General features: G+C 40.7%; 2 protein-coding genes across 3 annotated transcripts in view; one reads left to right on the top strand and one right to left on the bottom strand.

Moving 5' to 3' along the window:
* Positions 1-14891, bottom strand: part of LOC144893007 (uncharacterized) — an 812187-nt gene that overhangs the window by 390011 nt on the left and 407285 nt on the right. The window lies entirely within an intron of this gene.
* Positions 74-14891, top strand: part of LOC137431670 (calumenin-A) — a 48896-nt gene continuing 34078 nt past the window's right edge. The window contains exon 1 of one of the 2 annotated variants that reach the window (XM_068123256.2): positions 74-204. In XM_068123256.2, the coding sequence (XP_067979357.2) occupies positions 112-204 (93 nt within the window). In that variant the 5' untranslated portion in view covers positions 74-111. Of the gene's footprint in view, positions 205-1763; positions 1866-14891 lie in introns of those variants that run through there. The other variant, XM_078782308.1, reaches the window with a different exon arrangement.

The raw sequence follows: 14891 nt of genomic DNA, 5'->3' as shown, positions 1-14891 counted from the left end.
TCACGTTCGCCCACTTGGCATCCCCCGACGATTCCTCCAATCAGCAGGCTCTTCATCATAGGCGTCACGATTGCAATCTGCGTTTTCATTGGTTCCCATTGCACTGATTTAATGTCAGCACACGGGACGGGACTCCCCCAAATAGTTTCGTGGTGCTGGCGATTTGTGTTTTGGACACCTCTTTTTCCGTTTGTTCAGCTTGTTGTAAGTTTTCTCTTTTTCTCATTTTGAGATTAAGTTTTTGTTCTTTCATTCACAACTCCGCAGCTACTTACATGAATCGAATGTTTTACGCATGAAAAATCCTTTGTATTCATTCGAGCGTTCGTTATACACAATTTGGTGAATACTTTAACTTTAGTTTCAATCACAGTGTTATCACAGCCGCAATGAAAGTGGACGGACGTTATGTTTTCACCCCTGATTGTGAACAGGGTATTTCAAAAAGTTGTGGACGGATTCGGACGACATTTGGCAGAGATGTAGCGCATGTGACAAGGACGAAATTATTACATTTTGGTGAAGATCCCGATTCGGATCCGGCTACTAGAAATTTTAAAGTGATTCTGCACCATTGGGAGATAGGGCCAAAAACGATACATAGCAAGATATCTCAAAAGGTTGTGGACGGATTTGGACAAAACTTGGTGGACCGGTTGGGTGTCTGACAAGGAAGAATCGATTCAATTTTGGTGAAGATCTGAATATGTATTCAGGTATGAGAATTATTTAATTTTTAAGTGATTCTTCACCATTGGGAGATTGGGCCAAAAACGATACATAGCAGGATATCTCGAAAAGTTGTGGACGGATTTGGACAAAACTCGGTGACCCGGTTGGGTGTGTGAGACAAGGAAGAATCGATTCAATTTTGGTGAAGATCTGAATATGTATTCAGGTATGAGAATTATTTAATTTTTAAGTGATTCTTCACCATTGGGAGATTGGGCCAAAAACGATACATAGCAGGATATCTCAAAAAGTTGTGGACGGATTTGGACAAAACTTGGTGGACCGGTTGGGTGTCTGACAAGGAAGAATCGGTTCAATTTTGGTGAAGATCTGAATATGGATTCAGGTATGACAATTATTTAATTTTAAAGTGATTCTTCACCATTGGGAGATTGGGCCAAAAACGATACATAGCAGGATATCTCAAAAAGTTATGGACGGATTTGGACGAAAGTTGGTGGATAGATTAGGTGTGTGACAAGGAAGAATCGATTCAATTTTGGTGAAGATCCGGATCCAGCTAGTAGAATTTTAAAGTAATTCTTCACCATTGAGTGATATGGCCAACCAGGTGGAGGTATGCTCTCTACTGAGTGCCGTTCTAGTTATAATATACATTCATTCGTTTTGAACCACGTTTTTTGACGTCAAAGTAAATTCACAATGAGCTGAATTTGGAGAAAACGGTGATATTCGCCATTCAAAGTAATATTTTCCAAACATCCTGTGTTTTGTTGTAAACTTTATCAGGTTGGTTAGCCATATATGTTTTGCACAGAGTCGAGGCTCACGGTGGAGATAGAACGCATGACGTACCAAGACGGGTAGATAGGAAGAGGGAGTTGGAAACACCAACACCAGGGTAGGGAGACAAAATAGAGGGAGACTTGGAGTAAGGAAAGACATGGGGAGAACGAGGGTAAATGGAGGGGGAAATGGGACACAGGGGGTGAACAAGCTGTATACAAGCGCACACGCTCAATCCCAGAAGTGGAATGGGAAACTGGGGAAGAAGCAGAAATCAATGGAACAAAAAGAATCGAAACATGTGGACGGAATTGCCTGTTTATATGTTCACATATTGTAATGTGGACAATCTCGTGAAGATGAAGAAGAGCCACGTCACAAACAAGGTGTATAACGTCACTATATTATTTCTCATGCTGGCAATATTTTCAATTTAAAGTTGCATGAAACAGTGCTGCCTATTTATTAGCTTCACTACGACCGAGTTAATATATTTATTACGTACGCAACCATAATCGGAATTTCTGACCCCTTCGCCCCCAAATACCCTCCATGTCCTAGGTGCACGCACTTTTTTTTATTAAAAAAATTTTTTTTTTGTATACAAGATCGAGGCTCGTGAAAGAGCTAAAATCGAGGCTTCTTGTCCATCCTTTGCTCACTTCTCCCACATTCCCCTTTCACTAATGCCTTGTGATGATGCAATTGGCAATGACAATCACGAGGACCTCAAGGCCAATGAGTATCTGCATGTCTGGCTCATTGAGAGGGACACGGTGACCGTATTATCAGCACAGTTTGTGTACAAATGGATAGAGCTATCTACAGTGCATTCAGAAAGTATCCAAACCCCTTGACCTTTTCCCCCATTTTATTCTGTTACAGACTGAATTATAAATGGATTAAATTGAGATTTTTTTGTCACTGATCTACACATAATACCCCATTGGGTCGTAATGATCTATACATAATACCCCTTATGTATTATCTCTTATACGAGCCTCGACTAAGTATACAAAATAATGTCAAATCGGTGTTTTATTTTTTAGAAATTTTTACAACATAATTATATATGAAATACCAAAATATCTAATTTACATAAGTATTCAACGCCCTGAGTCAATACTTCGTATAAGTGCCTTTGGCAGTTATTATAGCTCCAAACCTTGGGTATGTCTGTATCAGCTTTGCATGTCTTGCATTTGGGGAGTTTGTCCCATTCTTCCTTGCAAATTTGCTCAAGCTCTGTCAAGTTGAATGGGGAGCATCGGCGAACAGCAATCTTCAATTCTTTCCACAGATTCTCAATGGGATTCAAATCTGGGCTTTGGCTGAGCCACTCAAGGACGTTCACGTTGTAGTTCTGAATCCATTCCAGTGTTGCTTTAACTGTATGCTTGGGGTCATTGTCCTGCTGAAATGTAAATATTTGTTGCCGTCTCAGATCTTTTGCACTCTGAAGCAGATTCTCCTCAAGGATTTGCCTGTATTCCGCTCCATTCATTCTTTCCTCTATCCTTTCAAGTCTTCCAGTCCCTGCCACTGAAAAGCATCCCCATAGCATGATGCTGCCACTACCATGCTGCATGGTAGGGATGGTGTTCGATGAGTGATGAGCTGTGCTCGGTTTCCGCCAGATGTAGCGCTTTACATTCAGGCCAAAGTGTTCAATTTTCATCTATTCAGACCACAGAATATTTTGCCTCATTGTCTGAGTTTTTCATGTGCCTTTTTGAAAACTCCATGCATGCTGTCATGTGACTTTTTCTTAGGAGTGGCCTCCGTCTGGCCACTCCCATAAAGCCAAGGCTTGTGAAGTGCTGCAGAGACTGTTGTCCTTCCGGCGGGTTCTTCCTTCTCAGCCAAGGGACTTTATAGTTTTGTCAGAGTGGTTATTGGGTTCTTGGTCACCTCCCTGACCAAGGTCCTTCTTGTCCGGTTGCTCAGTTTGCTTGGACGGCCAGCTCTAGGAAGAGTCTGGGTAGTTCCATATTCTTTCCATTTCTTAATGATGGAGCTCACTCTGCTCTTGGGAACTTTCAACACTCTAAAATTTGTTTTATACCCTTCCCCAGATCTACACCTCCTCACAATTCTATCTCGGAGTTTTACGGACAGTTCCTTGGACTTCATGGTAGAGTTTCTGCTTCCTTGGACTTCATGGTAGAGTTTCTGCTCTGACATGCACTGTGAACTGTGGGTCCTTATATAGAGAGGTGTGTTTCTTTCTAAATCATGTCCAATCAATTGATTTGGCCACAGGTGGACTCCATTCAAGTTGTAGAGACGTCTCAAGAATGATCAACGGAAATTGATGCACCTGAGCTCAATTTGGAGTGTCATAGCAAAGTGGTTGAATACTAATTGACTCAAGACATTTCAGCTTTTCATTTTCAATTAATTTGTAAAATTTTCTAAAAATAATTTCCACTTTGACATTATGGAGTATTATGTGTAGATCAGTGACAAAAAATCTCTATTTACTCCATTTTAAATTCAGGTTGTAACACAACAAAATGTGAAAAATGTGAAGGGGTGTTAATACTTTCTGAAGGCAATGTATTTTAATGCTGTTTAGCTATGGCATGGTACATGATATTGGGGTGGAAATGTTGTCATCAATAATATTCCAAAACTGTAATTGATGTGAAATTTAAAATTGTACCTAGGAGGGGGCAATGATTCTTACAATTACTAGGAATCATCAAAGTGATATCGACCGATGCTTAATTGACATTTATTATACTAGGGCATGCCCGTACTATATATATATCTAAAATTATATCCCCCCCCCTCTATTTACATGAAATGGTTTGGTCCATTCGCAAAGCCAAAGCGAACGGCTTGCGAGTACGGTGACAATCCCCCCCCTCTATTTACATGAAATGGTTTGGTCCAAAGCGAACGGCTTGCGAGTACGGTGACAATCCCCCCCCTCTATTTACATGAAATGGTTTGGTCCAAAGCGAACGGCTTGCGGAGTTTGGTAAATAAATCGCCATAGCTCGGTAACTACTTCTCCGATTAATATGAAACCTTGAAAAGGCACATCCTCGGGTCCCCAGCAATATACCTGGCAAGTTTAAAGTATATCGGACCCGTGGTTGTCGAGAAACAGCGGTCACAGACACACAGACATACACACAGAGATTACTGGAATTATAGATAGACTAGGACGTGCCCGTACGTGGGTGCCCGTTCGGAAAAACATTCCAAACCGCGTGGCAGTAACGACCACAGAACCCCCCCCTCTATTTACATGAAATGGTTTGGTCCATTCGCAAAGCCAAAGCGAACGACCACAGAACCCCCCCCTCTATTTACATGAATGGTTTGGTCCATTCGCAAAGCCAAAGCGAACGGCGAACGGCTAAATCGCCATAGCTCGGTAACTACTTCTCCGATTAATATGAAACCTTGAAAAGGCACATCCTCAGGTCCCCAGCAATATACCTGGCAAGTTTCAAGTATATCGGACCCGTGGTTGTCGAGAAACAGCGGTCACAGACAAACACACACACACACACACACACACACACACACACACACACACACAGACACACACACACACAGAGATTACTGGAATTATAGATAGATTATATTAGGGGTTAGGGATAGGAGTTAGGGCTAGGTGTTAAGGGAAGGAGCTAGGGCTAAGGAGTTAGGGCTTGGCATTAAGGGAAGGAGCTAGGGCTAGGAGTTAGGGCTTGGCATTAAGGGAAGGAGCTAGGGCTAAGGAGTTAGGGCTTGGCATTAAGGGAAGGAGCTAGGGCTAGGAGTTAGGGCTTGGCATTAAGGGAAGGAGCTAGGGCTAGGAGTTAGGGCTAGGAGTTAGGGCTTGGCATTAAGAGAAGGAGCTTGGGCTTGGATTTAGGGCTTGGCATTAAGGGAAGGAGCTAGGGCTAGGAGTTAGGGCTTGGCATTAAGGGAAAGAGCTAGGGCTAAGGAGTTATGGCTTGGCATTAAGGGAAGGAGCTAGGGCTAGGAGTTAGGGCTTGGCATTAAGGGAAGGAGCTAGGGCTAGGAGTTAGGGCTTGTCATTAAGGGAAGGAGCTAGGGCTAGGAGTTAGGGCTAGGAGTTAGGGCTTGGCATTAAGGGATGGAGCTTGGGCTTGGAGTTAGGACTTGGCATTAAGGGAAGGAGTTATGGCTTGGCATTAAGGGATGGAGCTTGGGCTTGGAGTTAGGGCTTGGCATTAAGGGAAGGAGCTAGGACTAAGGAGTTAGGGCTTGGCATTAAGGGAAGGAGTTTGGGCTAGGCGTTAAGGGAAGGCGCTAGGGCTAAGGAGGAAGAGCTCGGAGTCAGGGCTAGGCATTGAGAGAAGGAGTTAGGGCTCAGAGTTAGGGCTAGGCGTTAAGGGAAGGCACTAGGGCTAAGGAGGTAGGGCTCGGAGTTAGGGGTAGGCATTGAGGGAAGGAGCTTGGGCTTGGCATTAAGGGAAGGACCTAGGGCTAAGGAGTTAGGGCTTGGCATTAAGGGAAGGAGCTAGGGCTAGGAGTTAGGGCTAGGCATTAAGGGAAGGCGCTAGGGCTAAGAAGGTAGAGCTCGGAGTTAGGGCTAGGCATTGAGGGAAGGAGTTAGGGCTCGGGGTTAGGGCTAGGAGTTGGGGCTGGGCGTTAAGGGAAGGAGCTAAGGCTAAGAGTTAGGGATCTTTGTTCCTTTCACATTTCTTTCTACTTTTTCACATTTCTCTTTATTCATTCTAATTCTTGCTTATTCTTTATTTCTCTCTGTCACCGGAGAAGTGAATTCTTGCAGATTTTTTTTTTCTGGAAGTTTCACCTGACTGCGCCTGGATCGGTTTGAGGATAGAGGAGTAGCGGCTGAAACCCGAATCCTATCCAGGTTCCTCCTGATGACTCTATCTTAGCTCTTTTCTTTTTTTTGGGGTTCCTTCTGATGATTCCAATGCAGTATTTGGTCTTCTGTTTCATTATAAGTTATTGCATTTCCTTAACTGTGCCACAGTAAACTTAGAAATGTCATATCATGCAATTTAGCAATTACCAATGTCAACTTCTTAAAGCCATGGCAAATTATGTTCAACACTAACTCCATGGCTAATTATCATGAACACTAACTCCATGGCTATACCATGAACACTAACTTTGTGGCTAATTACATCGAACACTAACTCCATGGCTAATTACCATGAACACTAACTCCATGGCAAATTATGTTCAACACTAACTCCATGGCGAATTATGTTCAACACTAACTCCATGGCTAATTATCATGAACACTAACTCCATGGCTAATTACCATGAACACTAACTTTGTGGCTAAATACCTTGAACATTAACTCTGTGGCTAATTACATCGAACGCTAACTCCATGGCTAATTAGCATGAACACTAACTCCATGGCTAATTATCATGAACACTAACTCCATGGATAATTACCATTAACACTAACTCCATGGCGAATTACAATGAACACTAACTCCATGGCTAATTACCATGAACACTAACTCCGTGGATAATTACCATGAACACTAACTCCATGGCTAATTACCATAAACATGAACTCCATGGATAATTACCATGAACACTAACTCCATGGATAATTACCATGAACACTAACTCCATGGCTAATTATCATGAACACTAACTCCTTGGCTAATTACCATGAACACTAACTCCTTGGCTAATTACCATGAACACTAACTCCATGGATAATTACCATGAACACTAACTCCTTGGCTAATTACCATGAACACTAACTCCATGGATAATTACCTTGAACACTAACTCCATGGCTAATTGCATTGACCACTAACTCCATGGATAATTACCATGAACACTAACTCCATGGATAATTACCATGAACACTAACTCCATGGCTAATTACCATGAACACTAACTCCATGGCTAATTGCATTGAACACTAACTCCATGGATAATTACCATGAACACTAACTCCATGGATAATTACCATGAACACTAACTCCATGGCTAATTGCATTGAACACTAACTCCATGGATAATTACCATGAACACTAACTCCATGGATAATTACCATGAACACTAACTCCATGGCTAATTACCATGAACACTAACTCCATGGATAATTACTATGAACACTAACTCCATGGCTAATTGCATTGAACACTAACTCCATGGCTGATTACCTGTACCACTAACTCCATGGCTGATTACCTATACCACTAACTCCATGGCTGATTACACGTACCACTAACTCCATGGTTGATTACCTGTACCACTAACTCCATGGCTGATTACCTGTACCACTAACTCCATGGTTGATTACCTGTACCACTAACCCCATGGTTGATTACCTGTACCACTAACCCCATGGTTGATTACCTGTACCACTAACCACATGGTTGATTACCTGTACCACTAACCCCATGGTTGATTACCTGTACCACGAACCCCATGGTTGATTACCTGTACCACTATCCCCATGGCTGATTACCTATACCAATAACTCCATGGCTGAGTACCTGTACCACTAACCCCATGGTTGATTACCTGTACCACTAACTCCATGGCTGATTACATCACTAATGCCATGGCTGATTACCTGCACTACTAACTCCATGGTTGATTACCTGTACCACTAACCCCATGGTTGATTACCTGTACCACTAACTCCATGGCTGATTACATCACCACTAATGCCATGGTTGATTATCTGTACCACTAATGCCATGGCTGATTACCTGTACCACTAACTCCATGGTTGATTACCTGTACCACTAACCCCATGGTTGATTACCTGTACCACTAATGCCATGACTAATTACATACACCACTAACGCCATTGCGAATTACCTTCACCACTTACTCTGTGGTTAATGACTTTGAACACTAATTCCATGGTTAATTACCTCCACCACTAATTCCATGGTTAATTACCTCCACCACTATTTCCATGGGTAAATACCTCCACCACTAATTCCATGGTTAAATACCTCCACCACTAATTCCATGGTTAATTACCTCCACCACTAATTCCATGGTTAATTACCTCCACCACTAATTCCATGGTTAATTACCTCCACCACTAATTCCATGGTTAATTACCTCCACCACTAATTCCATGGTTAATTACCTCCACCACTAATTCCATGGTTAATTACCTCCACCACTAATTCCATGGTTAATTACCTCCACCACTAATTCCATGGTTAAATACCTCCACCACTAATTCCATGGTTAATTACCTCCACCACTAATTCCACGGTCTGTAGTTGCAGATCGAAGGTTATGTTGTCAGTCTTTGAGATCACGATGCCGATGTTTTATAAAAGTTTCAAAAGTGAAAGCAAATGAGAAGGAAGTATTTGTTTAATCACTATTTCTCATGAAATCTCGACCAAGGCAATAAGCTCTTCCTGTTGAGTAAATACCCATGTGTGTATTTCTGACATTCCCCAATGAGTCGTACTCCTTAAGGTACTTGCTGTGAGCAGGCCATTACCTGGGTGGGGATGGAGCGCTTGTGAAACTAAACTTGACAATGATTTATGTCATATTGGAACTTGTGAACATTATGCTTCATTTCCCTGAACGTGTGAACATTATGCTTCATCTCCCTGAACATGTGAACATTATGCTTCATTTCCCTGAACTTGTGAACATTATGCTTAATTTCTCTGAACTTGTGAACATTATGCTTCATTTCCCTGAACTTGTGAACATTATGCTTCATTTCCCTGAATGTGTGAACATTATGCTTCATTTCCCTGAACTTGTGAACATTATGCTTCATTTCCCTGAACGTGTGAACATTATGCTTCATTTCCCTGAACTTGTGAACATTATGCTTCATTTCCCTGTGTGTGTGAACATTATGCTTCATTTCCCTGAACTTGTGAACATTATGCTTCATTTCCCTGTGTGTGTGAACATTATGCTTCATTTCCCTGTATGTGTGAACATTATGCTTCATTTCCCTGAACGTGTGAACATTATGCTTCATTTCCCTGAACTTGTGAACATTATGCTTCATTTCCCTGTGTGTGTGAACATTATGCTTCATTTCCCTGAACGTGTGAACATTATGCTTCATTTCCCTGTGTGTGTGAACATTATGCTTCATTTCCCTGAACTTGTGAACATTATGCTTCATTTCCCTGTGTGTGTGAACATTATGCTTCATTTCCCTGTATGTGTGAACATTATGCTTCATTTCCCTGAACGTGTGAACATTATGCTTCATTTCCCTGAACGTGTGAACATTATGCTTCATTTCCCTGAACGTGTGAACATTATGCTTCATTTCCCTGAACGTGTGAACATTATGCTTCATTTCCCTGAACGTGTGAACATTATGCTTCATTTCCCTGAACATGTGAACATTATGCTTCATTTCCCTGTATGTGTGAACATTATGCTTCATTTCCCTGAACTTGTGAACATTATGCTTCATTTCCCTGAACGTGTGAACATTATGCTTCATTTCCCTGAACGTGTGAACATTATGCTTCATTTCCCTGAACGTGTGAACATTATGCTTCATTTCCCTGAACGTGTGAACATTATGCTTCATTTCCCTGAACTTGTGAACATTATGCTTCATTTCCCTGAACTTGTGAACATTATGCTTCATTTCTCTGAACGTGTGAACATTATGCTTCATTTCCCTGAACTTGTGAACATTATGCTTCATTTCCCTGAACGTGTGAACATTATGCTTCATTTCCCTGTGTGTGTGAACATTATGCTTCATTTCCCTGTATGTGTGAACATTATGCTTCATTTCCCTGAACGTGTGAACATTATGCTTCATCTCCCTGAACATGTGAACATTATGCTTCATCTCCCTGAACATGTGAACATTATGCTTCATTTCCCTGAACTTGTGAACATTATGCTTCATCTCCCTGAACATGTGAACATTATGCTTCATTTCCCTGAACATGTGAACATTATGCTTCATCTCCCTGAACATGTGAACATTATGCTTAATTTCTCTGAACTTGTGAACATTATGCTTCATTTCCCTGAACTTGTGAACATTATGCTTCATTTCCCTGAATGTGTGAACATTATGCTTCATTTCCCTGAACTTGTGAACATTATGCTTCATTTCCCTGTGTGTGTGAACATTATGCTTCATTTCCCTGAACTTGTGAACATTATGCTTCATTTCCCTGAACGTGTGAACATTATGCTTCATTTCCCTGAACGTGTGAACATTATGCTTCATTTCCCTGTATGTGTGAACATTATGCTTCATTTCCCTGAACGTGTGAACATTATGCTTCATTTCCCTGAACGTGTGAACATTATGCTTCATTTCCCTGTATGTGTGAACATTATGCTTCATTTCCCTGTATGTGTGAACATTATGCTTCATTTCCCTGAACGTGTGAACATTATGCTTCATTTCCCTGAACGTGTGAACATTATGCTTCATTTCCCTGAACTTGTGAACATTATGCTTCATTTCCCTGAACGTGTGAACATTATGCTTCATTTCCCTGTATGTGTGAACATTATGCTTCATTTCCCTGAACGTGTGAACATTATGCTTCATTTCCCTGAACGTGTGAACATTATGCTTCATTTCCCTGAACTTGTGAACATTATGCTTCATTTCCCTGTGTGTGTGAACATTATGCTTCATTTCCCTGAACGTGTGAACATTATGCTTCATTTCCCTGTGTGTGTGAACATTATGCTTCATTTCCCTGAACTTGTGAACATTATGCTTCATTTCCCTGTGTGTGTGAACATTATGCTTCATTTCCCTGAACGTGTGAACATTATGCTTCATCTCCCTGAACATGTGAACATTATGCTTCATCTCCCTGAACATGTGAACATTATGCTTCATTTCCCTGAACTTGTGAACATTATGCTTCATCTCCCTGAACATGTGAACATTATGCTTCATTTCCCTGAACATGTGAACATTATGCTTCATCTCCCTGAACATGTGAACATTATGCTTAATTTCTCTGAACTTGTGAACATTATGCTTCATTTCCCTGAACTTGTGAACATTATGCTTCATTTCCCTGAATGTGTGAACATTATGCTTCATTTCCCTGAACTTGTGAACATTATGCTTCATTTCCCTGTGTGTGTGAACATTATGCTTCATTTCCCTGAACTTGTGAACATTATGCTTCATTTCCCTGAACGTGTGAACATTATGCTTCATTTCCCTGAACGTGTGAACATTATGCTTCATTTCCCTGTATGTGTGAACATTATGCTTCATTTCCCTGAACGTGTGAACATTATGCTTCATTTCCCTGAACGTGTGAACATTATGCTTCATTTCCCTGTATGTGTGAACATTATGCTTCATTTCCCTGTATGTGTGAACATTATGCTTCATTTCCCTGAACGTGTGAACATTATGCTTCATTTCCCTGAACGTGTGAACATTATGCTTCATTTCCCTGAACTTGTGAACATTATGCTTCATTTCCCTGAACGTGTGAACATTATGCTTCATTTCCCTGTATGTGTGAACATTATGCTTCATTTCCCTGAACGTGTGAACATTATGCTTCATTTCCCTGAACGTGTGAACATTATGCTTCATTTCCCTGAACTTGTGAACATTATGCTTCATTTCCCTGTGTGTGTGAACATTATGCTTCATTTCCCTGAACGTGTGAACATTATGCTTCATTTCCCTGTGTGTGTGAACATTATGCTTCATTTCCCTGAACTTGTGAACATTATGCTTCATTTCCCTGTGTGTGTGAACATTATGCTTCATTTCCCTGAACGTGTGAACATTATGCTTCATTTCCCTGAACGTGTGAACATTATGCTTCATTTCCCTGAACGTGTGAACATTATGCTTCATTTCCCTGAACGTGTGAACATTATGCTTCATTTCCCTGAACGTGTGAACATTATGCTTCATTTCCCTGAACGTGTGAACATTATGCTTCATTTCCCTGTATGTGTGAACATTATGCTTCATTTCCCTGAACGTGTGAACATTATGCTTCATTTCCCTGAACTTGTGAACATTATGCTTCATTTCCCTGAACGTGTGAACATTATGCTTCATTTCCCTGAACGTGTGAACATTATGCTTCATTTCCCTGAACGTGTGAACATTATGCTTCATTTCCCTGTATGTGTGAACATTATGCTTCATTTCCCTGAACGTGTGAACATTATGCTTCATTTCCCTGAACGTGTGAACATTATGCTTCATTTCCCTGTGTGTGTGAACATTATGCTTCATTTCCCTGTATGTGTGAACATTATGCTTCATTTCCCTGAACGTGTGAACATTATGCTTCATTTCCCTGAACGTGTGAACATTATGCTTCATTTCCCTGAACGTGTGAACATTATGCTTCATTTCCCTGAACGTGTGAACATTATGCTTCATTTCCCTGAACGTGTGAACATTATGCTTCATTTCCCTGAACGTGTGAACATTATGCTTCATTTCCCTGAACGTGTGAACATTATGCTTCATTTCCCTGAACTTGTGAACATTATGCTTCATTTCCCTGAACGTGTGAACATTATGCTTCATTTCTCTGAACGTGTGAACATTATGCTTCATTTCCCTGAACGTGTGAACATTATGCTTCATTTCCCTGAACGTGTGAACATTATGCTTCATTTCCCTGAACGTGTGAACATTATGCTTCATTTCCCTGAACATGTGAACATTATGCTTCATTTCCCTGAACGTGTGAACATTATGCTTCATTTCCCTGAACGTGTGAACATTATGCTTCATTTCCCTGAACTTGTGAACATTATGCTTCATTTCCCTGAACATGTGAACATTATGCTTCATTTCCCTGAACATGTGAACATTATGCTTCATTTCCCTGAACATGTGAACATTATGCTTCATTTCCCTGAACTTGTGAACATTATGCTTCATTTCCCTGAACATGTGAACATTATGCTTCATTTCCCTGAACGTGTGAACATTATGCTTCATTTCCCTGAACGTGTGAACATTATGCTTCATTTCCCTGAACGTGTGAACATTATGCTTCATTTCCCTGAACGTGTGAACATTATGCTTCATTTCCCTGAACATGTGAACATTATGCTTCATTTCCCTGAACATGTGAACATTATGCTTCATTTCCCTGAACATGTGAACATTATGCTTCATTTCCCTGAACGTGTGAACATTATGCTTCATTTCCCTGAACGTGTGAACATTATGCTTCATTTCCCTGAACGTGTGAACATTATGCTTCATTTCCCTGAACGTGTGAACATTATGCTTCATTTCCATGAACTTGTGAACATTATGCTTCATTTCCATGAACTTGTGAACATTATGCTTCATTTCCCTGAACTTGTGAACATTATGCTTCATTTCCCTGAACGTGTGAACATTATGCTTCATTTCCCTGAACATGTGAACATTATGCTTCATTTCCCTGAACATGTGAACATTATGCTTCATTTCCCTGAACATGTGAACATTATGCTTCATTTCCCTGAACGTGTGAACATTATGCTTCATTTTCCCTGAACATGTGAACATTATGCTTCATTTCCCTGAACATGTGAACATTATGCTTCATTTCCCTGAACATGTGAACATTATGCTTCATTTCCCTGAACGTGTGAACATTATGCTTCATTTCCCTGAAGATGTGAACATTATGCTTCATTTCCCTGAACGTGTGAACATTATGCTTCATTTCCCTGAACGTGTGAACATTATGCTTCATTTCCCTGAACATGTGAACATTATGCTTCATTTCCCTGAACGTGTGAACATTATGCTTCATTTCCATGAACTTGTGAACATTATGCTTCATTTCCATGAACTTGTGAACATTATGCTTCATTTCCCTGAACTTGTGAACATTATGCTTCATTTCCCTGAACGTGTGAACATTATGCTTCATTTCCCTGAACATGTGAACATTATGCTTCATTTCCCTGAACGTGTGAACATTATGCTTCATTTCCCTGAACGTGTGAACATTATGCTTCATTTCCCTGAACGTGTGAACATTATGCTTCATTTCCCTGAACATGTGAACATTATGCTTCATTTCCCTGAACATGTGAACATTATGCTTCATTTCCCTGAACATGTGAACATTATGCTTCATTTCCCTGAACGTGTGAACATTATGCTTCATTTTCCCTGAACATGTGAACATTATGCTTCATTTCCCTGAACATGTGAACATTATGCTTCATTTCCCTGAACATGTGAACATTATGCTTCATTTCCCTGAACGTGTGAACATTATGCTTCATTTCCCTGAACATGTGAACATTATGCTTCATTTCCCTGAACGTGTGAACATTATGCTTCATTTCCCTGAACATGTGAACATTATGCTTCATTTCCCTGAACTTGTGAACATTATGCTTCATTTCCCTGAACGTGTGAACATTATGCTTCATTTCCCTGAACATGTGAACATTATGCTTCATTTCCCTGAACATGTGAACATTATGCTTCATTT

Source organism: Myxine glutinosa, chromosome 7 (assembly GCF_964187855.1).
Source record: "Myxine glutinosa chromosome 7, kmMyxGlut1.1, whole genome shotgun sequence".
Lineage (NCBI taxonomy): Eukaryota > Metazoa > Chordata > Myxini > Myxiniformes > Myxinidae > Myxine > Myxine glutinosa.
The sequence above is the reverse complement of the archived record's forward strand: the minus strand, read 5'-3'. Positions and strand labels throughout refer to the sequence as shown.